The following is a 26,201-nucleotide window of genomic DNA, read 5'->3' on the forward strand; positions in this document are numbered from 1 at the left end:
CTTGAGAATGTTTTCCCCTTTTCTTCCCCTTTTTCCTCCCTCCCTTCTCTTCTATGTATGTGTAGCTCTGTTCCCTTCTCCCCCTCCAGGGATCCAATTCAGGCTTTGCACATTCTAGGGTGCTATAGATTTTTCTTATGTTTAAAACATTCCTCCCTTTTGGTGTGAATTGAAGGGGGATAATAGTACTGGCATTGAGGTGTCCCCCCCCCCCCCCCCCCCCCCCCCGCCCACGTCCGATTTCCTTCCTTACCAGTAATTCGTTTTGTTTTTAAGATTTGATGCAGTTTGATGATAAAGGAAACAAGACCAATGTACCAGATAAGGAGCGGCAAATTGAGGCTCTTCAGTTGCTTTTCCTCATTCTCCCTCCACCCAATCGTAACTTATTGAAATTATTGCTTGATCTCCTGTACCAGACAGCAAAAAAACAAGATAAGAATAAGATGTCTGCCTATAACCTGGCCCTTATGTTTGCACCACATGTCCTGTGGCCCAAAAATGTGAGTGTTGAGGGGAAGAGCGAAGATTGCTTTGTTTTCATGGGATGGGCCTCATCCTGTGGCTGTACCTTGGCAAGGCTACAAGGGTCCAAGGTCTAGTCTTCAGCTTTATGAGGCCAGGAACTTCCTTTATTAGTTCATTCTGGAGCCATTAAACCAGAGGGGGCCAGCTCCTCTAACTTTACTTATGAATCAGTCCCTGATAAACCTGCATGACAACTGAAATTACAGCTACTAAGTAAACTGGAACACTTATTTTGATGAGTTAGTAATAACTTTATTTATTTTTAGTAGTAAATCCTTCTTGGGAAATCAAATGAATTCCTGAAGACAATGATAAATTCAGGATAGAGTTGTGTGATCTTAGGGGATAGTATCATCACCCTTTATGTGAGAGGCACATAGCGCAATCTTGCCTTGTTCTGTGTTTCTCTTCCTCATACATGCAGTTTGCTTGGATAAAGTTGAATGTGTTTTTTGTTACTGAGACTGTGATATTATCAATGACTTACATGAAAATAAATTAGTAATTTTTTTGTACTGAGGTTTGAATTTAGGTGCAGATTGTAGTCTCTGTCCGTTTTGAATACTAGATTTGTGTGGTTTTTTTTTTTTTTTTTTTTGCTAATATTGGGGCTTGAACTAATTGTCTTAAGCTCTCACTTGGCTTTTCCTACTCAAGTTGGTAGTGCTCTACCACTTAAGCCACACCTCTACTTCGGGGTTTTTGGTAGTTAATTGTAGATAAGAATCTCATAGACTTTTCTGCGCTGGCTGACTTTGAGGCTTGATCCTTAGATCTTAGCCTTGTGAGTAGCTAGGATTATAGGCATGAGCCACAAGTGCCCAGCCCTAGACTAGATTTTGTAATCTTTTTTTTTTTTTTTTTTTGTCAGTCCTGGGGCTTGGACTCAGGGCCTGAGCACTGTCCTTGGCTTCTTTTGCTCAGGACTAGCACTCTGCCACTTGAGCCACAGTGCCTCTTCTGGCTATTTTCTATATATGTGGTGCTGAGGAATTGAACCCAGGGCTTCATGTATATGAGGTGAGCACTTTTTTCCACTAGGCCATATTCCAAGCTCCCCTAGACTAGATTTTGTTTAGGAATATTGCCTACATGCTAGGTTCTCAAGGATTTCCTGGTCACATCCAGTGGAAACCTGATTAACCAGAATCTACTCATATTTAGAGTTACCTTTGCTAGGGACAGAAATAATTACACATTTTAGAGAACAGCCTACTGGTAAGTAGTCCCAGTTCTTACTGCTCTTTGTTTGCTTTCTTTCCCTCTGAATAGGCCACTGCAAATGACCTTCAGGAGAATATCACAAAGTTAAACAATGGGATGGCTTTTATGATCAAACATTCTCAGAAGCTTTTTAAGGTAGGTAAAGGCAGTTTTGTTGGTGTCTGGACAAGGAAGGTGGAGCAGAGTGGGATTCTAGATAAAAAGACAGGATCCAATTGGCAGTGTAAACTAGAATGGGACAGTGGCAAAACTTTCCCTGGGGGGAGGACTGGGCTGAGGAAATCTCAGTCCTCTGGGTAATTGAGTCATCCTGCCTTTTTCATTAAAGTCCTTGCATGCTAGCAGCTGCTAGTTTTAGCCTGTTTCTTGCCAGTCTAATTTTGTGGGTCTGACAAGCTTCCTTTATTCTGTTCCTTTCAGTTCAAATAGTGTTTCTGCCATGGCAGTTTTCTCAAGAACTTTGAGGGTCTTCTGTGTATTTCAGAGGAGTTCATTATGCTAGACAAAAGCCACATATACACATCTTCTGCAGATAAATCCTCTATCTTGATCTCCTGCTGAGAAGGTTGAGGGCAGTCCCTCTAAGCTTCCTGAGGCCCTGAGGCTCAATGGAGAATATCTCAAAGGCATGTTCTTACTTTTAAAAGGGTTTTGTGAGGCTAGGAGCTGGCTCCTCGCACCTATAATCATACCTACTTAGGAGACTGAGATCTGAGGATTATGGTTCAAAGCCAGCCCTGGCAGAAAAGTCCCTGAGACTCTTATTTCCAGGTAACCACCAGAAAACCAGAATTGGAGCTGTGGCTCACAGTGGTAGAGTGATAGCCTTGAGTGAAAAAGATCAGGGAAGGGGCTGGGGATATAGCCTAGTGGCAAGAGTGCTTGTCTCGTTTACATGAAGCCCTGGGTTCAATTCCCCAGCACCACATATACAGAAAACGGCCAGAAGTGGCGCTGTGGCTCAAGTGGCAGAGTGCTAGCCTTGAGCAAAAAGAAGCCAGGGACAGTGCTCAGGCCCTGAGTCTAAGGCCCAGGACTGGCAAAAAGAAAAGAAAGAAAAAAGAAACAAGCCAGTATTAGGGCTGGGAATATGACCTAGTGGTAAAGTGCTTGTCTCGAAAAAGTTTAGGGACTGCTCAAGCTGAGTTTAAGCCCCATGACTGACCAAAAAAAGGGCGCGTGGCGGGGGGTAGGGGGTAGTTGTGTGGCTGAAATACTCTGATCTTTTGACATTTTTGAGGTTGTGAAGTGCCAGACTTTGAAGTCAGGCCCCATTTTACCACGTGAACCCCATTTTACCACGTGAACCCCATTTTAGAATCAAACCCTGAGCCAATCAGATTTGTACCTGTGTCCTAATCTTGCTTGCTTGAACACCTGATTCTTGTAACCTTGTTCTTTGCCTTTATAAGCCCTGTGTAATCACAGCTCGGGGCTTCCTCCTAACCTCCGCTGTGTCGGTGGGTAGGATGAGGCCCGAGTTGCAGCTCGCTTAAATAAAGCCTTGCCTTGCTTTTGCATTTCGGAATGTCTGAGTCTCGGTGGTCTTCTTGGTGGTGGTTTCGCGGCTTGGTACAACAGTTGTTGGAAAAACTTGTGCAGTCGCATCCTGGCCTTTAAAATGCTCCTTCATAGTCTCTTTTGCCATCTAGAAAAGCTGAGAGCTTTTGAAGATCATCAGTGCTAGTTTCTTTTTCTTGTGGTAAAGTACTTATAAAATATACCAACTTTTAAATGATTCTGTTACCTACTTTTTTTGTGTGTGTGTTCCAGTAGAGAATATTTATTGACATACTAACATGCTTACATTCAAAGTAAACTAAACACATGCCAATCAGTGAAATATAAGAAATATAAAGAAAAACATGACATTTTCTTATTTTAGAAGCCAGTACATGTTCAAATAGAAAATCATTAACCTTGATATGTAAACATTTTTCTCAGTCTTAGACTTAAGATCTCTTAAAGTACAGTTTTGCATGTGGATTTGCACTGAGGTCTGAATGTAACTGACTTTGGAATCCCCAGCTGTGAGAATGGTGGAGAGCTGGCAGAGTGCCTTTTTTTTTTAATTTTTAAAAAATGTTAACCTTTTGGCGGGGGGGGGGGGGGGGGAGAGGGGTTGGTTGTGGGGCTTGAACTCAGGGCCTGGGTGCTGTCCTTGAGTTTTTGGGTTTTTTTTTGCTAGTCCCGGGGCTTGAACTCAGGGCCTGAGCACTGTCCCTGGCTTCTTTTTGCTCAAGGTTAGCACTCTACCACCTGAACCACAGCACCACTTTTGCCTTTTCTATATATGTGGTGCTGAGGAATCAAACCTAGGGCTTCATGTATGTGAGGCAAGTGCTCTACTACTAGGCCATATTCCCAGCCCTCCCTGAGCTATTTTGAGGCACAATTTTAGTGCTTGACCATTTTGAGCCCCAGCTCCACTTCTAGTTTTCTGGTGGTTAATTGGATAGGAGTCTCATGGACTTTCCTGCCCCGGCTGGCTTTGAACCGTGATCCTCAGATCTCAACCTCCTTAGTAGCTAGGATTACAGGCATGAGCCACCTATGCCCAGCTATCATTAACCACTTAATTTAAAAAATGTTTTTTATTATGAAGGTGATGTGCCAGAGGGGTTACATGTCAGGTAGGGTACATTTGTTTTTGGACAATGTCACTCTTTCCTTCTCTCTCTCCCAATTTTTCTCTCCCATCCCACCCACAAATTGTAAGCTCATTTTCAACATGGTATCTAGTAAGTACCACTGCTTTGTCTGTTTACCCTTTGTTCTTCCATTTCTGTGCCTCTCCTTCTATCCCCAAAGACAGATTAATGAGCAAACAAGCAAAAAGAAAAGGCATCAAAAAAAGAAAAAAAACCTCTTGTTTCCATTTCCTAGAGTTTATTTCATTTCTTTCTTTCTTTTTTTAATTGTAAAGGTGAGGTACAGAAGAGTTATAGTTACAAAAGTCAGGTAATAAGTTCATTTCTTTTTTTTTTTTTTTGCCAGTCCTGGGGCTTGGTCTCGGCCTGAGCGCTGTCCCTGGCTTCTTTTTGCTCAAGGCTAGCACTCTACCACTTGAGCCACAGCACTACTTCCGGCTTTTTCTCTTTATGTGGTGCTGAGGAATCGAACCCAGGGCTTTGTACCCAGGGCTTCATGCATGCAAGGCAAGCACTCTGCTGCTAAGCCATGTTCCCAGCCTGAGGATCATGATTTGAAGTCAGCTGGATTTACCTTTCAAGTGGTAGAACTCCAGCCAGCTATGAGCTAAGAAAGCCTTGGATTTAAGTCCTGCTATTAGAAAAAAACCTACAAAAAAGCCAGCAACAACTATATTGGTGTCTTCTCACAGTTTTTCTATCAGATTTGCTGAGAAATATATTTGGTGGGAAGAGAAAGGAAGCTATGGAAGGGTTTTTGAACAATACTTTGCTTTTCCAGAGAAATATACTGGCCAGGTCTTACTAACCATTGAGTTCTGGTTTTCTTTTATGTCTTGCCCAGGCTCCTGCTTATATTCGTGAATGTGCCAGGTTGCACTATTTGGGCTCCAGAAATCAAGTCTCAAAGGTAAGAATGGGAAGTTGTAACCCAAACAGGGAAAGAGGTGACGTTAGTGAAGTTTTAAAACAAAGCATGACATCAGAGTAAAGCCAATGTTTTTAGAGTTGTAACTTAAACTTACCTAGTAATTTTATTTTATTTTTATTGTTTATTTTTATTTTTTTTTGCTGGTCCTGAGGCTTGAGCTCTGGGCCTGGATGCTGTCCCTTAGCCTTTTTGTGCTCAAGGCTAGCATACTACTACTTGAGCCATTAGTTTATTGGAGATAAGAAATTTCACTGACTTTTCTGAGTCAGTCTGGCTTCAAACTGAAGCCCTGCCCTAGTCATTTTATTACGAGGAAGAAGTCTAATAGGAACGTTACATGTTGAGATGAAAGTATCCCTGCAGGGCTGGGAATATGGCCTAGTGGCAAGAGCGCCTGCCTTATATACATGAAGCCCTGGGTTCGATTCCCCAGCACCACATGTATAGAAAACGGCCAGAAGTGGCGCTGTGGCTCAAGTGGCAGAGTACTAGCCTTGAGCAAAAAGAAACCAGGGACAGTGCTCAGGCCCTGAATCCAAGGCCCAGAACTGGCAACAAAACAAAACAAAATGAAAGTATCCCTGCATATAGTATAGTGTATGTATGTGTAAATATATATATATGTATATATATATACATGCGCATATTATTATTATTATTTTTGCCAGTCTTGGGGTTTCTACTCAGGGCCTGAGCACTGTCCCTGGCTTCCTTTTGCTCAAGGCTAGACCTCTGCCTCTTGAGCCATAGAGCCACTTCTGACTTTTTCTGTTTATGTGGTGCTGAGGAATCAAACCCAGGCCTTTGTGCATGATAGGCAGGCACTCTACCACTAAGCCATGCTCCCAGCCCTGCATATAGTATTTTTGCCAGCTTTCAGAGATGTCACAGAAATGTGACAGATTGTGTGTTTAAATTTTTCTTCATAAAATTCTTTTTTTGCTGGTCCTGGGACTTGATCTCAGGGGCTGGGTACTGCCCTTGAGCTTCTTTTGCTCAAGGCTAGTGCTCTACCACTTGAACCACAATGTCACTTGAGCTTTTTCTGAGTAATTAATTAGAGATAAGAGTCTGTAGGACTTTTCTGATGGGCTGGCTTTAAACCATAATCCTCAGATCTAAGCCTTCTGAGTAGCTAGGATTATAGGCGTGAGCCACCGACATCCAGCTCACAAAATTCTTTTTTTTTTTTTTTTTTTTTTTTTTGCCAGTCCTGGGCCTTGGACTCAGGGCCTGAGCACTGTCCCTGGCTTCCTTTTGCTCAAGGCTAGCACTCTGCCACTTGAGCCACAGCGCCACTTCTGGCCGTTTTCTGTATATGTGGTGCTGGGGAATTGAACCCAGGGCCTCATGTATATGAGGCAAGCTGTCTTGCCACTAGGCCATATCCCCAGCCCCTCATAAAATTCTTATAGCATTAAAAGTATGGTCTTGGGGGCTAGGAATATAGCCTAGTGGCAAGAGTGCTTGCCTTGAGCAAAAAGAAGGGACAATGTTCAGGCCCTGAGTTGAAGGCCCAGTACTGGCCAAAAAAAAAAAAAAGGTATGGGCTGGGAATATGGCCTAGTGGTAGAGTGCTTGCCTTGTATACATAAAGCCCTACAGCACTACATATATAGAAAAAAAAATCTGTAATAGAAAATATATTAAACATAGCAGGAAAAGTACAGTTGTGCATAGTTCATTCTTACTTAAGTTCATTGGCAAGACAAAATTATCAAATGACTAAAAGACCTGAGATCATATGGCCTTAGAGAAATATGAGATGTTTATTAACATACAAATATGTATTATTACTGAGTTTTAATAGTGAGACCTTTAAAAAAATACTTGACAAGCACTTTTAGGTAAGTTCTATTTTGTCTGTCTTGGCTAAATATTCAAGCTATTTTTTAACTTACACTATTTTTTCTACATCTGTTTATTTCTCATTTTCATTCAACAAATTCTTTTTTTGGGGGGGGGCGGGGCAGTCCTGGGCTGTGAACTCAGGGCCTGAGCACTGTCCCTGGCTTCTTTTTTGCTCAAGGCTAGCACTCTGCCACTTGAGCCACAGCGCCACTTCTGGCCATTTTCTGTATATGTGGTGCTGAGGAATCGAACCCAGGGCCTCATGTATAGGAGGCAAGCACTCTTGCCACTAGGCCATATTCCCAGCCCTCAACAAATTCTTTTTTTTTTTTTTTTTTTGGCCAGTCCTGGGCCTTGGACTCAGGGCCTGAGCACTGTCCCTGGCTTCTTCCCGCTCAAGGCTAGCACTCCGCCACTTGAGCCACAGCGCCGCTTCTGGCCTTTTTCTGTATATGTGGTGCTGGGGAATCGAACCTAGGGCCTCGTGTATCCGAGGCAGGCACTCTTGCCACTAGGCTATATCCCCAGCCCCCTCAACAAATTCTTGATGTGACCAGGAAAGCAATATTTGATCTCAAGTAGCTTCACTAGAGAGTGGCTTTTCTTAGAGAGCTGTTGTTTTTCTTCTTTTGCTATTGCTTGGTACATTAAATTGTGACATGAGGAGAGGAGCACCAGCCTAGATGGTCCCCCAGAGTGGGTGGGTGGCACTTTAGTATGCAGATGACTTTTAAACTTATAGCTTAAGCTAGTTTTTTCTCTGTCTAAGAGGAATGATGATGCTTTCTCTGCCTACCTCATAGGATAGAGTGAGGATACAATGGATACAGCATGTGTGAAAATTGAACTCATACAAATATAACTGTCTGGCGATATTCTCAATGTACTTAGGTTCTCTGGGTGGGTCATCATGTGTTCTAATAATAGAACCTTTATTAATAATTTCTTCTTGTAATTGTATTAAGAGCTTTCTTGTTCCTGAGTAGAGAAGTTACCCTATTTCTACTCCCTCTGTTTTAATTCAGTTTTTACGTGTGAGAACCAAAGACAAAACTGGCAAGCTATATTAATTAACTTAACCTTTTAAATTTTCTTTAGGATGACCTTGATCTAACGGCTTCATGTCACGCTAAGTCCTTCCAGCTGGCAAAACCTAAGAAATGGAACCAGACAGACTCCTGCTCTCAGCAGGAGGAAACCCAGCAGCGTACCGAAGAGGCCCTGAGAGAGCTCTTCCAGCATGTTCACAATATGCCAGAGTCAGCAAAGAAGAAGCAGCTTATTCGACAGGTACCGGAGGCAGGGAAATAGTAATGGGGCCTTAAGAATGTGAGCTGGTTGTAGAATCACAAGAGAATATCTTTAACCTCTTTGGGACAAACTTTGGCTCAGCTTAGAAAGTAAGCTTATCTGTCTATGGAATCCCAATGGGCTACTGTCCATTTAGAGAAAAGAGTGGAGGCACTTGTGTTTCTGCAATTACAGAGTGTATACAAGTGTGGTTAGTGTAAATTCTGCTTTGAGAAAACCATAGTTACAGTATCTTTTTCTAAGGTTTAAATCCTCTGGAATTTTTTTTTTTTTTTTATTTTTTTTTGGCCAGTCCTGGGCCTTGGACTCAGGGCCTGAGCACTGTCCCTGGCTTCTTCCCGCTCAAGGCTAGCACTCTGCCACTTGAGCCACAGCGCCGCTTCTGGCCATTTTCTGTATATGTGGTGCTGGGGAATCGAACCTAGGGCCTCGTGTATCCGAGGCAGGCACTCTTGCCACTAGGCTATATCCCCAGCCCTGGAATTTTTTTTTTAGTAATAATTATTTATTGTCAAAGTGATGTAGAGGGGTTACAGCTTCATATATTAGGCCATGGGTACATGGAATTTTTTTGTTTGTTTGTTTTGTTTTTTTGGCCAGTCCTGGGCCTTGGACTCAGGGACAGAGCACTGTCCCTGGCTTCCTTTTGCTCAAGGCTAGCACTCTGCCACTTGAGCCACAGCGCCACTTCTGGCCATTTTCTGTATATGTGGTGCTGGGGAATCGAACCCAGGGCCTCATGTATACGAGGAGAGCTCTCTTGCCACTAGGCCATATCCCCAGCCCCGAATTTTTTTGATATATAACTTTTTTTGGTGTGTGTCATTTGTAGAGCTTGAACTCAGGGCCTGAGTGCCGTCCTTGAGCTCTTTTGTTCAAGGCTAGTGCTCTACCACTTTGAGCCACAGTGCCACTTTTGGGTTTTTGAGTGGTTAACTGGAGATCAGAGTCTCATGAGGACTTTTCTGCCTTGGCTGCTTTGAACTGTGATCCTTAGATCTCAGCTTCCAGAGTTGCTAGGAATTACAGGTGTGAGCCACCGGTGCCTGGTGACATATAACTTGCTGAATTGGACTTTTTGGTTTGGAAATGGTAATTACAGTAATGTTTAGGTGTGATGGATTTAAAGGGTAGAGGAGAACTGTGTAGAGTAGCTGCATACCAGAGTATATGTAGGACCTGATTAGTAGAGTTGTTTGCAACTAGAACCCTAATTTAGGGTCCTACTCTGATACTAGAAAGTAGCAATTTTGTGGCCAAATTTGTTTATTTTGGAATTTTGGAGCAAAATTAGGTCATTCATTTGCCATGTTTAGGTGCTCCTGCTGATTTAGTTTGGGTTTTCAGGAATTTATTTGGTCTCAATTCTTTTGAGTTTTATTTGAATAGTATGGTCACTATAATTGTCAGCTTTTCTTTATATATATGTATAGGTTTATTTTGGCTCTCAGATTTGAACGATTCTGTTGTTTTGGGGTCTGTGGTGAAGCAGATAGTGTTAGGAGCAAAGCTCTTAATCTCATGGCTGCAAAGTGGGAAAAAAGGAAGAAAAGATAAGGGTCTTACTGATCCCTTTCATGGTACACTTCCAGTGAACTAGGTTCCCCCACTAGGTCTTAACCTGTTAAGAGTTCTACTTCCCAGTAGCATCAAGGGCTAGAGATCCATGAGACATTTCAAATCCAAACTACAGCTGTCAGCCTTTTTATAATTTGGGTTCTTTTTTTTTTTTTGGCCAGTCCTGGGGCTTGTACTCAGGGCCTAGGCACTGTCCCTGAGCCTCTTTTGCTCAAGGCTAATATTCTACCACTTGAGCCACAGCTCTACTTCCAGCTTTTTCTGTTTATGTGTTACTGAGGATGGAACCCAGGGCTTCATGCATGGTAGGCAAGCACTCTACCACTAAGCCACGTTCCCATCCCATCTGTCAGCCTTTTGACTTTTTATTTAACTAGGTCCTTTCTAGTAAAGAGGTTATTCTATTTGCTTATTTATACCTAATCTCAAGCATAGGATTAGGTATAAACAAATATCAGAGAGTGTTAAACTGAGCTTTTTTTTTTTTTTTTTTGGTTGCAGTACTGGACTTTAAGGTCAAGATCATTGCTCTTTTCTAACACACTTTTGGTTTATTTTCTTTGTGCTTTCTTCTCTCCTTCACTTGTACCCCAGACATTTAAAATAATAGGAAAAACTAAAATACAAGAGGGTAAAATATTCCTACAAAAGAAAAAGGATAAAAGGACACAGAGGGAAGGAACTGAAGCTAAGGATGAGGGAGATGGGGTGGTAGGGAGAAAAGTAGAGGTTTGCTGGTTTTTACTCAGGAAAAAAAATGAGGCATGAAGTAGGCCCTGAGGGACAGTCATGAGAGGAAAATATTTAAAGATTATTGAATTTTTGTTGTGTAGTATACGCCTTTTTTCTTCATCTATAAGAAAATTTCGGTAAGTTTCTACATTTCCTTTCATGGAAAAAGATAGGAAAGAGGAAAAGCATTATTTTTGCCATTTTCAGAAAGTAGGAAATTATAGAGGAGGTAAAGAAGAAAACAAATGATCTATTCCTTCATTGTTTGTATTTTGGGTATTTCAGCTTTTTTCCTATGAATACAGTTTTGCACACTTACGATCCTATTATATACATTTTTTTTTTTTTTGAAGAATTGGCTCTGCTCAGGTTTGCCTTAGACTCCTTGCAAGTACCTCAACTTTCTGAGTAGCTGGGACTGTAGGTTGGTGTATACAAATTGTATGTATGTATGTATGTATGTGTGTATTTATTTATTTATTTTGCCATTCCTGGGCCTTGAACTCAGGGCCTGAGCACTGTCCCTGGCTTCTTTTTTTTTTTTTTTTTGCTCAAGGCTAGCACTCTGCCATTTGAGCCATAGTGCCACTTCTGGCCATTTTCTATATATGTGGTGCTGGGGAATCGAACCCAGGGCTTCATGTATACGAGGCAAGCACTCTTGCCACTAGGCCATATCCCCAGCCCACTGTATACAAATTTATAGTTTGGAAATATTAAAAGTATAGTTAGGAAAGGCGGAAGAGTTGACATTTCAACTAGGTATTATGTTGTTGTCATTATTACTATTATTTATTTTCTTTTTTAAATTTGAGATAGTCTCCTTATATTTTTCAGCCTGGCATTGGACTCATGATCCCTCTGCCTCTACCTCCGGGTGTGTACCACCATTCTTCTTCTTCTTCTTTTTTTTTTTTTTTTTGCCAGTCCTGGGGCTTGAACTTAGGGCCTGGGTGCTGCCTCTGACCTTTTGTGCTCAAGGCTACCATTTGAGCTGCAGCTTCACTTTTGGCTTTTTTGGAATTTAATAGGAGATCAGAGTCTCATGACTTTCCTGGCTAGGCTATCTTTGAACAACAATCCTCAGATCTCAGCCTCTGAGTAGCTAGGATTATAGGCATGAACCATCAGTGCCTGACTTATATTATTATTTTGTGTTTTTGGTCAGTCGTAGGGCTTGAACTCAGGGCCTGGGCACTATCTTTGAGCTCATTTGCTTAAGGTTAGCCAGTGCTGTACAACTTTTTTTTTTTTTTTTTTTGCCAGTCCTGGGGCTTGCACTCAGGCCTGAGCACTGTTCCTGGCTTCTTTCTGCTTAAGGCAACCTACTCTGCCACTTGTGCCACAGTGCCACTTCTGGCCTTTTCTGTATATGTGGTGCTGAGGATTTGAATCCTGGGCTTTATGCATGCTAAGCAAGTACTCTAACAGTAAGACACATTCTCAGCCCCCCTGTATTATTTTATTTATTTATTTATATTTATTTTTTTGCCAATCCTTGGACTACTGTCCCTGGCTTCTTTTTTGCTCAAGGCTAGCACTCTGCCACTTGAGCCACAGCGCCACTTCTGGCCATTTTCTGTATATGTGGTGCTGAGGAATCGAACCCAGGGCCTCATGTATAGGAGGCAAGCACTCTTGCCACTAGGCCATATTCCCAGCCCCTGGTGATTATTTTTTAAGTGAAAAAATAAATAACTAATCAAAGCATTGGCTAAGACTATGCAGTATCTTTTGTCTCTCCTTTTTTATCTTGGATACCTGCACACAAAGAGCTGATAGTGATAACATTGAAAGTCTGCATTCTGATCTATTTCCTTTGGTCATATTGCTAGCAGACAATCATGAGTTCAATTTAACAAGCTTTAATAACTTTAAAAAATTCTGGTGTAATATTTTTGTTAAATTAGGATTGTGTAAATTGTATCAGCAAGTAACTAATGTCCAAGACACTTTATGCAAAAGAAAAGTCACAATTTACTAGCAGATTGTGGGCAAACTTCCAAAGTTACCAAGCCTGTTTCCCTTTCTATGAGGTAGGGATGATAATTTCACTTTCAAGGAATATAAGTTACAAGACCTTTCAGATTAATTTGGTATGTTTTGACTTCTTGGAAGCATCTTTTCTTCCTTTATGATTTGCTTATCAACCTACTCTTGTATATGTGCACAGACTCACTTATTTCTTGACTTTTCTGGCATCACTTGATGGGAGAATGTTAATAAGATGTCCTCTGTGTTTTCTTTTAGTTTCATAAGCAATCTTTGACCCAAACACCAGGGAGAGAACCATCTACTCCCCGTGTACAGAAGAGGGCCCGTTCACGCTCCTTTAGTGGGCTAATTAAGGTAAGCATGCATCGATCCTGAGGAAATTAAACTTGGACTTTTCTCTTTTTTTTTTTTGGCCAGTCCTGGGGCTTGAACTCAGGGCCTGAGCACTGTCCCTGGCTTCTTTTTGCTCAAGGCTAGCACTCTGCCACTTGAGCCACAGCACCACTTCTGGCTGTTTTCTGTATATGTGGTGCTGGGGAATTGAACCCAGGGCCTCATGTATACGAGGCAAGCACTCTTGCCACTAGGCCATATCCCCAGCATACTTGGACTTTTCTTAGGAAGTTAAATTCTATGCCTGAATTTTAAAAAGCTTTTATTTTGCAGTTTTACTGTGTTTTGAATTAGTGAAGGATCTCTGAAGTAAAAGAAATGAAACCTTTAGCCTTTTCTTCTGGGTATGAGGAGAGACTTCATTCCTTTGTAGTGTAGAGTCCCTTTTGTTTCCTGATCTGCTTCACAGCAGTAAGCCTACATTTTTTTCTTTTGTTCTTTTTTTTTGCTGTCATTGGGGCTTGAACCTAGGGCCTGGGTGCTGTCTCTGAGCTTCTTTTGCTCAAGGATAGTGCTCTACCACTTGAGTTACAGCTCTACTTTTGGCTTTTTTTTGTTTATTACATGTAGCTTTTGACCAATTGTCATAAAGTAAATGAATGAATAAATTAAAATAAACTTCGAAAACAAATTAAGAGCTGGGAATATGGTCTAGTGGTAGAGTGCTTGCCTCGTATACATGAAGCCTTGGGTTCGATTCCTCAGCACCACATATATATATGTATATACATATGTATATGTATATACATATGTATATACATATATATACATATATACACATATATACATATATACATATACATATATATATATATACATATACACACACACACACACACACATATATATATATATATATATATATATATGGCCAGAAGGGGCGCTGTGGCTCAAGTGGTAGAGTGCTATCCTTGAGCAAAAAAGAAGCCAGGGACAGTGCTCAGGCCCCTGAGTTCAAGCCCCAGGACTGGCAAAAAAACAAAACAAAACAAACATAAAAGTTTAAAATTTCTATACATATATAACACATCTTATTTGATGTAGAGGAGCTCTCAACCAATCCCACATTGTTGTCAGTTGTGTTTAAATCAAATGTGATCTGCTTTTTTTAGTTTGGTGAAAATCCAAAACAAGGGAAAAGTTAGTGTGCTTACTTTAAGAGATATAGTGAACATTTGAGATTTGTGGAAAGTCAGCATATCTGAGGTAGAAGTTGGGGATATTATGGGAAATACAAATCAACCATCTGTAATACAGTACTGAACTTCATGCATCTGTAATACAGTACTGAGCTCCATTCCTCTGTAATACAGTTCTGAGCTCCATGGATCTGTAATACAGTTCTGAGCTCCATGCATCTGTAATACAGTAAGTACTGAGCTCTGTGCATCTGCAATATAGTACCGAGCTCCATGCATCTGTAATACAGTAAGTACTGAGCTCCATGCATCTGTAATACAGTAAGTACTGAGCTCTATGCATCTGTAATACAGTACTGCGCTCCATGTATCTTGAGCATTTCAGTTTTTCCTCAAGAGTGGTCTCCTTGGGACCATAAAATATGGATATCAAGGGTCTATTGTACCACTGTATGCAATTTGCTATATCTGTGGAGTAGTGAGGAAAATAGATTAGGGAAATTAGAAAAATGAGTTTTCCCAGGCTGGGAATATGGCCTAGTGGCAAGAGAGCTTGCCTCATATACATGAAGCCCTGGGTTCAATTCCCCAGTACCACATATATGGAAAACGGCCAGAAGTGGCGCTGTGGCTCAAGTGGCAGAGTGTTAGCCTTGAGCAAAAGGAAGCCAGGTACAGTGCTCAGGCCCTGAGTCCAAGGCCCAGGACTGGCCAAAAAAAAAAAAAGAAAAATGAGTTTTCCGGTGGGACAAAGGGAGAACCAATTCCACAGTGATACGAACCCTATGTTGGAAATGAACTTTACAACTTGTGGGGGAAGGGAGTTGGAGGTGGGGAAAGTGGGAGAAAATGAGGGAGCTGGTAACACTGCTCAAAAAGAAATGTACTCATTATCTTGTGTAACTGTGAACCCTCTGTACATTACCTTTACAATAAAATTTAAATTAAAAATGGATTTTCTAATAGGCTAGTATACTTTTTATTTTTATTTATTTTATTAAAAAAAATTTTTTTTTGCCAGTCCTGGTGCTTGGACTCAGGGCCTGAGTACTGTCCTGGCTTCTTTTTGCTCAAGGCTAGCACTCTGCCACTTGAGCCACAGTGCCACCTCTGGCCTTTTCTATATATGTGGTGCTGAGGAATTGAACCCAGTGCTTCAATGTATATGAGGCAAGCACTCCTGCCACTAGGCCATATTCCTAGACAGCTAGTTAGTGTACTTTTGACACCTCAAATTTTGGTGAAGTTAATTTTTTAATTGTTTTTCTTTTTCTCTTCCCTTATATCAAATTCATTGTTAGGACAAATACAGTGTGAGTCTGTGATGTTGCTACTATTTTTAGATTGGCAGATTGCGTTTACTGGTCTCTAGCATTTGAATTTATAGTTAAGGAATAGGGCCAGCAGGTGGCAGTAGATACCTTGGTTACCAGGCTCAGATTTTCATGTAAGGTTCTGCTGAATTTGGAGAGAAACCAGTGCTATTTTTGTATCCTACTTTTTTTTCTTTAAAAAACCGCATTACTGCTATTAAGACATAAATTTATCAACACTAAGGAGCCCTTTGATTAAAACTTAGAAATTTTGTTCTAGTAAATGAATACTTTGCAAGTTTTTTCTCCTTTAAGCTGAAGTTAGCAGTTGCAGATTTATTTAGCCCTAATTTTTGTCATAATTTGTAGAAGTGTAGAATTTCCTTTCAGTGCTAATAACCTCCTGAGTCCAGTAGCTTCTAGGACATTAGACTGGGTTGCCATCAGAATTTCCATTCCTTTCAACAGAGTGAAAGGCAACCTATAGAATGAGAGAGAACATTTGCATATTGTGTACCTTGTTAGGAATTAGTATTATAATATATAAAGAACATTTATAACTCAAAATCAAAAAACAATGTCACTTCCAGGAGTTGATGGTTCAGGCCTATAATCCTAGCTACCCATGAGGCTGAGATCTGAGGAATGTGATTTGAAGCCAGCCTAGGTTGAAAAGTCTGTGAGGCTCTTATTTCCAGTTAACTAGGAAAACAAAGAGAGAGAGAGAGAGAGAGAGAGAGAGAGAGAGAGAGAGAGAGAGAGAGAGAGAGAGAGAGAGAAATGGAGCTATAAATCAAGTGGTAGAATGTAAGCTTTGAGTGAAAAAGCTAAGGGAGAGTGTGAGGCACTATAATCAAGCCCCAGAAAGCAGTACAAAAAATAAGAACAAAAAACCCCAACAGCCTCCTCAAAACTCCCGAAAACTACAACAAAACAACAACAGCAAGTAAAGTAAAAGAATAGCAATGATTCCAGTTTTTTGGTACTTGCTGTGGCCGCCTTTGCATGGTACGGCCTGGGAGGGTTTGTTCAAAAGTTTTTAGAGTGCTGTTTTTTATTTTTGGTGGCTCTGGCACTTGACTTGATGGACAGTGCTGTACCATGAAAGCCATACTTTCAGCCCTGTAAGGACTTTTTTTTTTTTTTTTTTTTTTTTTTTTTGGTGCCAGTCCTGGGGCTTGAACTCAGGTTGGCACTGTCCCTGAGTTTTTTTTTGCTCAAGGCGAGTACTCTACCACTTGAGCCATAGCTCCACTTTCTGCCTTTTGATGGTTAATTGGAGATAGTATCATGGACTTCTCTGCCTGGACTGCCTTTGAACCGTGGTCCTTTCAGCCTTGTGAATAGCTAGGATTACAGACCTGAACCCCTGATGCTCAGCTGCTGAGTTTTTTTCCCCCACCAGTTCTGGGCCTTGAACTCAAGGCCTGAACACTGTCCCTGGCTTCTTTTTGCTCAAGACTAACATTCTACTACTTGAGCCATAGCACCCCTTCTGGATTTTTCTGTATATGTGGTGCTGAGGAATCGAACCCAGGGCTTCATGTATATGAGGCAAGCACTTTACCACTAGGCCATATTCCCAGCCCTGCTAAGTTTTTTCCCCTAAGAAAATTGTAGTTTTTGCCAGGCATTGGTGGCTCTTGCCTGTAATCTTAGCTACTCAGGAGACCAAGTGCTTGCCTGGTATACATGAAGCCCTGGGTTCGATTCCTCAGCACCACTTAAATAGAAAAAGCTGGAAGTGGCGCTGTGGCTCAAGTGGTAGAGTGCTAGCCTTGAGCAAAAAGAAGCCAGGGACAGTGCTCAAGCCCTGAGTCCAAGCCCTAGGATTGGCCAAAAAAATATATATATAGTTTTGTAGGTCAATATAGCAACGTTAATGATGCAGTAAATGTTTGTAAATCAAATATTTTGTTTGTAAATCAGCGCAAAGTCCTGGGAAGTCAGATGATGACAGAAAAGAGAAACAAGTCCCCTACTCCAGAGTCTGTGGCCATGGGTGAAGTGAAGAGTCCCAGCAAAGAGAACATCAACTTAGTAAGATAATATTCTTTGGACTCTTTTTGTGTGTGTGTACATTTATAACAGAAAGAAATTTGTATACTGTCACTTAGTTTATAGTTTCTTCTCTGTGCCATTCAATGTGCATTCTTTCAATGTTAATTTATACTATCTTCTTTCTGTAGATTTTTTTTTTTTGGCCAGTCCTGGGGCTTGGACTCAGGGCCTGAGCACAGTCTCTGGCTTCTTCCCACTCAAGGCTAGCACTCTGCTACCTGAGCTACAGCGCCCCTTCTGGCCGTTTTCCATATATGTGGTGCTGGGGAATCGAACCGAGAGCTTCATGTGTAGGAGGCAAGCACTCTTGCCACTAGGCCATATTCCCAGCCCCTACTTCTAGCTTTTTTAATGGTTAATTGGAGATAAGAGTCTCATAGACTTTCCTATCCAGGTTGGTTTTGAATTGCGATCCTCAGATCTCAGCCTCTTGAGTAGCTAGGATTACAGGAGTAAACTACCGACACCTGGCTTTCCTGTAGATTTTTTATTTTTTTTGGCTGGGGTTTGAACTCAGGGCCTGAGCACTGTCCCTGGCTTCTTTTTTGCTCAAGGCTAACAGTCTACCACTTGAGCCACAGCGCCACTTCTTGCTTTTTCTATATATGTGGTACTGAGGAATCGAACACAGGGCTTCATGTATACGAGGCAAGCACTTTACCAGTAGGCCATATTCCCAGCACTTTCTGTAGATTTTTATTAACTCATTTATCAAACAAGAAGAATATAGCTAGTTACATGAAGATAAAAAAATACAGTGCAGTAGCTCCATAAACAATTGTTGCAGGATGCAGTTTATTTTTACTGGGAGACTCCATGGGGCGGGTAGCATTTTGTTGGGCCTCCTTGGCTCCGTATTACCTGGATAGTAGTTTTCCAAGGTATCCTAGGGTTAGTTACTTCATAAAACCATCAATCAATCAGTTATGGTAAGTAAGGTATAACTATGCCAGGCTTGGTCAAATTCCTCCCATTGAAATTGAATGAGTAATTCCTCTGTTAGTAAAGTCTGTAACATTGATATTAGATCATGTAAGCCACTTTAAAAATTTCTTACTACAGTCATATTCTGGCTCTCCTGCTATCATGACACCAACAAGATTGAAATGGTCTGAGGGGAAGAAGGAGAGGAGAAAAGGTACTCATTTTACTTGGATTCCTTTGTTACTGAATGTAGTTCCTTTCTGCATCTACTCAGTGAGTAGCATTTCTTTTTTTTTACTTCCCAGGGTACACAATTGTAGTCAGAAGGGATTTAGGTCTCTGTGCTACTCTGCAGTGCCCTTCGGGTGCTGAGGAGTAGAGCTCCAAGCACTGACGCTCCAAACACTGGGCTCTACCTTCTAGATAGGACTGTATTTTGGTTATCTCAATATATTTGATAAGTAATTTCAAAACAAGTAGAAACTAGTTTGTTATCTTGAAACTCTACTGTGGAAAGAAAGAAATGAATTTCTTCAGAAAAGAAGGGGCCTTTGATAACAAATTGAGCATATTAGGCAATGGCAATTTTACTCTTCCCTTGTTGGTTCCTATATCCTGAGATGCTGCACTATTGCTATTTTATTCCTTCCTCTAATTTCCTCCCTCCCTCCTTCCCTCCCTCCCTCCCTTCCTCCCTCCCTCCCTCCTTCTTTCCTTTCTTCTTTCTTTTACTGTCCATGGGGCTTGAACTAAAGGCCTGGTTGCTGTCCCTGAGCTCTTTTGCTCAAAGTTAGCACTCTTATCACTTTGTGCCACAGTGCCACTTCAGGCTTTCTGGTGATTAATTGGAGATGAGAGTCTCACAGACTTTTTTGCTTGGGCTGGCTTTTAACTGTGATCCTCAGATCTCAGCTTCTTGAGTAGTTAGGATTATAGGTGTGAACCACCAACGCTGGTCTTATTTCTCTTATTTAGAGTGATTCACTAACTGTTGTCTGTCTATCCTTTTGCTTATTTCTACTTCGCTTTTATTGTGGTACCTGACATTCAGCCCCAGGTCTCACACACTACTGCTAACCACTGAGCTACATCTTCAGCCCCTGTTTTTAGCTTTTCTAATTTTTAAAAAAATTTCCCAGACTGGCCTCAAATTCGGATCCTCCCTACGCTCTGTCTCAGGAGTAGCTAGAATTATAGGTACACACCATCACACCTAGCTGCCTGTTGTGTTTTTTAACTTTATCGTCAGTTCTCTGCTTTTTCCTGCTCTTATATTTTCCTGGTCTTAGCAGTTTGGTCTGTTTCCATCACTCAGTTCTGCTTTCTGTGTGACAACAGTTTCCAAACTGGCCTTTCTAGGTCTGAACTCTTCTACACTCCACACCTGCAGCTCTAGGTGGGTGCCATACAGTTCTTTATTTAACAGTGAGTCAAATCCTACATGTTTTGGTAACTAGTGTTTATAAAGTAACACACATTCCTTGAATAAGATGACACAATTTTATTATCATCATCAACAGTATAATTGACAAGGACTTCTATTTAGCATGGATTTTTTAGCCTTGGCACTATTGACATTTTGTGTCAATTAATTCTTTGTTGTGGGCACTGCCCTGTGTTCAGGATGCTGTTAAACAGCTTCTACCCAGTTCATGTTTCAGAAGTCCTTCCCTCAGTTGTGACAACCAAACTGTCTCTAGACAATACCGTATGTCCCCTGAGGGGAGGAGAAAAAAATCACCCCCAGATGAGAACAACTGATTTAGCACCTATGTATTTAGTGGGCATTCTTTTCAGCAGTCACAATTTTCTAATTTTTCAAAGCCCAGCCTAAATTACCTTTCTTCTTTGAAATCTTCTCTGGCTAACCCAGCCAGCTAGAATTACTTTTTTTCCTTTAAACTCCTATTGAAACTATTAAAGTATGGATACCTCGTATGGTTTAATTTAGCAGTGTTGTCTTTTTTCAGTATGTAATTTCTCTTCCAGAAGACAGGAGTCAGATTTAAGAATATATTTGTAGGGGATTGGGACAGATGGGAGCAGGCAAATGAAATGAGTGACATTGATTAAGATGAATTATGTTCATATTCTGCCATGTTGAATTGAAATCCCTTTGCAGAACTTGGATAAAACCCAGTAGAGCATTTGCCTAGTGTGTGCAAGGCCCTGGGTTTAATCCCACAATAAAGGAAAAGTGATAAGAATGTACTGGTGGCCTTCTGTCTTCTGTTCTTGTATGACAGTGCCGTGCTGCAGTAGGCATGGAGTAAGCACTTGCCAATGGAGGGTAATAGTGGTAAGAGCATGAACTCTGCATTCAATTAGACTTGGGCCCACTTCCCTGTTTTTCTGCTTAATAGCTTTATCTGGGGCTGTAGTTTATCAGTAACATGGCAGGAATATTGCCTCATGTGCAGGTGGTTATGAGGGAGAAAGGGATGATATACATAATTAAGAGGAACGCTGGTATAAAAGGTACACTTATTGGGTGGCAGGTGTTATTGCCACGAAGATGATTTAATGAGCTGGGATTACATTGAGCAGACTAGATGATGGTAGAAAGTGAAATTCTCAAATACTTTTGACTCTCAGTCTGAAGAAGATATTAAGTATAGATTCAATAGATGAAATGCTTACAAAAATATTTATAAATGTATCTAATGTTCTTGTTTCTCCTTCAACCTAGGATTCCTCTGAAGAACCTAGAGCTCTTCTGTCATCCACCAGAATTTTCTCCTTAGTGGGCCAGGTGTTATTTCTGCTCATTGCGAAGTTGGGACTGGCAGTTTGCTTGCTGCATTTGATTTGTGAAAGCCAACTTATACATGACTGAATAACCTCTAACCTACTCACTGGCTATCATTTGTAAGCTGTATCTGAGAGAGTGCTATGCGCTCTCTTTCTTAAGTATTATTGGGGGAAACCACTAACCAGAGAACAACCAACTTACATTGTATAGCAACTTGGCAGTACCAGCTGGGCTCCAGTGTTCATTCAATATGTTTTGTTAGGCCAGTTATATTTTTTCAAAAACGTGAGATTTTTGTGCCCAACTGTCAGTGATTATTTTTTAAGAAGTACTGTTGATCTTAGTGGATTAGTATTTTTAACTGATATTTTGGGCTTTTCTCTGTTTCAATTATGTTAAGTAACTGGTTGTTATTTGTTACATTTTTTGTTTTAAAAGCCATTTCTGTTTGGATTGGTAATCTAAATGGACTCTTAAACTGGATACTTTTGACCCCTTTTCTTCTTAATCTTTGGGAAAGCTCTTGATCTTATGAGGCTATATTCCTTAGTACCTTATTTGTGTTGAGAGAATTTATGGCTTTCCTGAAAAATCTTTATAATATCTTGTGTCTGCAGTTAGAGGGGAGTTGACCTGTGGTATTGAAAAAAGAATATCATATTTTAGTAAATTTTAGTTATTACTGTTTTTCCTTCTTCTCCCTCCTCTTTTTCCCTCCTCCATCTCTCTGTGATGTGAAAGTAGTTGTGTGGTTGCTGAACTTATTTCCTTCACTCAGTATCCTCTCATCTGAACCATCTCTAGTACCAGTGAAATACTCTGCTAAGAAAGGAAAAGTTACTGACTGCTTCACAGAAATCTTTGTACGTGGCAGGAGGCTCTGGAATGTACAGAGGAGTTGGCTGGCTTATATTCCTTTGGGTGGGATTTCTGTTGCACCAGGCATCAGGTGTGCATCTAGAGCATCTCCTGAGTGCAAGGTGGGGTCACAGGAAAGGCATGAGTAGCAGTCTCTGGGGTCTGCTAGGATTTGGAGGAGAGCATTCTCACTGGGAAGCAGTTGGAGCCTCTCACCAGTGCTCAGGAGTGGTTTCTACCACAGGTAGTAATTTGGAGCTGGGGCACTTGGCTATTGGATCAGATATGTTCGTCTGTATTTATGGCAAGGAGAGACATGGCTCTGATCTAGTTCCTAATCACTGTCCAGAGAGAAGCATGTGGCCAATGAGGATGTTGAAGTTTCTGCCCTTTGTGCAAGAGCTGAGTCAGGCCACCATGGGTAGACAGGTATCCAACAAAATGCGGTTTGCTGATCTAATTTTAGGCAGTTGGAAATCTTCACTATCCTGAAACAATGACTGTAGTGCAGGAGAGTTGGACTTCATTTCTGGCCACTCACCAGCCCTCTCTTCTGTTGGACTTCTTTTTCTTGTTAAGAAAAAACAATTCTGTACCAGGTACCAGTAAGTTCAGAGAGAAATCCCGTTTGGTATCAATACATCAAAATAGTGTTCTTCCTCAGCTCTTCCATAGTGGTGTGCTTCCTTCCTTTATTCCTCCATCCTGGAGGGGTGCGGCGGTCTGTTGAGCAGGAACTAGCATCAGGTTGAGAGAGCATGGTAGTGACTTGATATCCTTTGCCATCTTTGTGTTCTGTTTGAGAGAGATAATAGATGAAGGAGATGCAGCTTGGATGAATGGAATCAACAGCCATAGGTAGTGTTCTGCGGTGAGGGTGCAAATGAGATGCTTTTATATAGCTGGTCCCCTGTGAGCAGTTCACATGTGTATTTGGGTATGTGTGTTTTATTTATTGAATATGCTTTCTCTTGTTTTAAGGGCTTGATAGGTCATATTTCTTAGGGGAGCTGTGATCCAGTTGGGAGCCAGATTTGAGGAATGAGCTATATACCTTCTACTTGTAATAATAACTATTCTAATCTTCCAGGGAACCTTCCAGGGAACTCAGAGAAAAACCCTTTATTGTTGCCACAGGAGGTTGCTATCTTCCTTCTGACAAGATGGCAGTTGTTATTTTTGAGCCAGTATTTAATTTTTTAACCTATATAATATGTTTTAAAAGTTGTTTTGTTGTGTTTGTTTTTCATGTTGGAACAGTCTCTTGTGGCCTTTCAAGTTTCATTCCTTGCTGGAGCTGTCTTTGGTTTTGATGTGTGTCACTATGGGGTAGTGCCAGGACACCAGCATAGAAACGCAGCCCCCCTCCTTCATTCCCACCCGTGCTGAGGGAGTTAGCGGAAGCCACAGGTTCTGCGTGTTCAGCCTTCCACAGCAGTGGACTTGGGCCTGGGACCAGTGACTCTGGTTTAGAAACCCAGCTCAGCAGTGGCAGTGGATCAGAGGGTGCTGGTGCAAGAGTGGGTGCAGAACTATAACTGGACTTGCAGTTGGCCCACCACAAAGGAAAGCTCTTTGCTCTGAATGGCCTCACACAGGTAGTCAGGAAGGATGGGGGCAGCTGGGAGATGGGGTCATGCTTCACTGATCGTGGAGGAGGTTGCTGCCTGTTCCAAGCAGGCTTTGTTGGCCAGGTGTCAGAGGAGAGCCACTCTTTCATCTGAGGATTCGGCTTCCCTCACAGGAGTTTGTGTCAACAAATGGTTTGAAATATGACATGCTGTAGGGGGGACTGGTATTGGGCACTCTGCCCCAGTACCTGGCCATGTGACCATGCCCAGCTGGGAGTCCATCCTTGGGACTGGCTTCCTTGCTTTATATGGGGCCCTGCACGGAGGCTGGAAACTTAATAGTTCCCACTCTCGAGATGGAATTCCTTTTCATCGGGAGAGAAATTTATCCCTGGTCCACTCCTCCCTGAGGTCTTGAGACTAAAGATAGTACCCAGGTCTAACCTGGGTGCCAGCAGGACTGTCCCAGAGCTGAGGGAGAGATGTGGGTTTCTAAATTGCTCAAGCTTTTGAATCCAGCGGTGGTTAGCTCAATAGAAGCTTCACCAGAAAGCTGGCTGTTGTAGGCAGCTAATGTTGAGATCAGTGTAAAGTTGATAAGAGGAAGGCTCAAGAGGAGGTGGGGTACAAATAGCCTGAGTGCTAGGGTTACCATGGAAACTGCATTGTGTGAGGCCGTAGCCTGTGCAGAAGAGCTGTTGAGCATGCCTCTGACATGTCTAGGGACCAGTTGAACCGGTGGGGGAAGCATTCCCTTACCCTGGGAGCTCTTCTATGTAGCAAGAACAGTGCAAATGCCCCTGAGCTCGCTCAACCACCAAAATAAGGTTTCTTAAGGTTTCATCATTTTTTTATTTTTCTTGTTTATTTGGCTAAATATAAAATATATAATATGTAACTGTAAAGAAACAATCATATGCAATGTCTTATACTTATGTAATATTTTGAAATTAAATTGTTTTTGTTTCATATGTACAGGCATTGACTGGTCTCTTGTTCATGTTTTGACCTGGGTTGTTTTGGAGAAAGGATTCCTCTGGTTCTGAGGAATGGGAGGCATATTTGACATATTTTATAATTGGGTGGGAGAGTTCAGAAGGAGAGGGCTTTGCCTGATAAAGAGTTTGCCCCGGGCAAGGCAGTACATACCATAATCCCAGCACTCAGGAAGCTGAAGCAAGGCGATCTTAGTTTGAGGCCATTCTGTCTCCAAAAAAAGAGGAAAAAAACAAAGACTGGAGCCACTGGGCTACTAAATTGATTTTACCTTCTGACATGGGCCAACCCACTTGCTCTTGTCTACATTTCCAGATTAATGGTATACAGAGGATGAGAATGATGAGGAAGGACAAAGCCCAAGTAGCGGTTATGGGTGTGGAAGACATCTCTTCAAGGCCTAGCCTCTGATTTCTCCTTATAAGAGTAGGAACAAAAGTTGAAGTTGTCCAATGGACAAGTCTTTTTTTCTTTTTTCTTGAGAGGATTTTTGTAGCTTAAGCTAGCCTGGAATTCCCTATATAACCTAGGCTGCCTCAAACTCAGGTTTCACCTGCCTCTGTCTTCACAGGGCTGGGATTACAGATGTGCCTTCCTATACTTGCTTATTTTCAGAGAGTTGTTTTTGTTTCCAGTGTCTTATTTAGTTGAATGTTTAATTTAGTTGAACCATTATCCATGGGTAAAAGAAAAAAGAAGTAGAGTTTAGCTTGAAAGGCAAAAAAATCCAAAGAAATAGATTCAGGAGGCTAGAAAAGAGTTGTAGTTCCAAGTAACAAGATAGCCATTGTGGGGCTGGTCTGCCTGCCATCCTGGGGGTAGGAAGGTCAGTTGTCCACATAGATACATCTGGAGCCTTTGACTCATGTTCATGGCAGTTGCAAAGTGAAGGTTGACATGAGATTGATACACTTATATTTTTATGATTCATGTCCATTGGCAATGGCTCAGAGGGGAAAGCTTTAATATGATACAGTCAGGTGTTGCTTAATGCTGAGATGCGTTCTGAGAAACATATTAGAAGATCTTGCTGTTGTGTGAGCATCATAGAATGAACTTACATCACCCTGGGTGTGGCCTGTTGATGCAGTGAAGAGATAGAAGTCATGAGATGGGTGGGAGGGCCATGGAAGGTATAATGGCTACAGTTCTAACTAGAAGTATGCTTGCAAACAACAATAAAAAAGGTATAATGTAGGCTGGGAATGTGGCTTAGAGGTAGAGTGCTCGCCTTGCATGCATGGAGCCCTGGGTTTGATTCCTCTGCACCACATAAACAGAAGTCAGAAGTGGCACTGTGGCTCAAGAGAGCTAGCCTTGAGCAAAAAGAAGCCAAGGACAGTGCTCAGGCCCTGAGCCCAAGCCCCAGGACTGGCAACAACAAAAACAAACA

The 26,201-nt window shown here is 41.6% G+C and overlaps 1 protein-coding gene across 1 annotated transcript in view; it reads left to right on the forward strand.

Annotated features, from left to right (window-relative positions):
• Arhgap19 (Rho GTPase activating protein 19) overlaps positions 1-21,661 on the forward strand; it is a 35,732-nt gene extending 14,071 nt beyond the window's left edge. Inside the window, exons 5-12 of the mRNA XM_048338576.1 lie at positions 277-503; positions 1,801-1,887; positions 5,248-5,313; positions 8,284-8,475; positions 13,057-13,155; positions 17,576-17,686; positions 18,770-18,845; positions 21,321-21,661. Coding sequence (XP_048194533.1) covers positions 277-503; positions 1,801-1,887; positions 5,248-5,313; positions 8,284-8,475; positions 13,057-13,155; positions 17,576-17,686; positions 18,770-18,845; positions 21,321-21,331 — 869 coding nt within the window. The 3' untranslated portion in view covers positions 21,332-21,661. The remainder of the gene's footprint in view (positions 1-276; positions 504-1,800; positions 1,888-5,247; positions 5,314-8,283; positions 8,476-13,056; positions 13,156-17,575; positions 17,687-18,769; positions 18,846-21,320) is intronic.
• Positions 21,662-26,201: the final 4,540 nt, after the last annotated feature.

The sequence above is a fragment of the Perognathus longimembris genome, chromosome 2, assembly GCF_023159225.1.
Source record: "Perognathus longimembris pacificus isolate PPM17 chromosome 2, ASM2315922v1, whole genome shotgun sequence".
Taxonomy (NCBI): domain Eukaryota; kingdom Metazoa; phylum Chordata; class Mammalia; order Rodentia; family Heteromyidae; genus Perognathus; species Perognathus longimembris.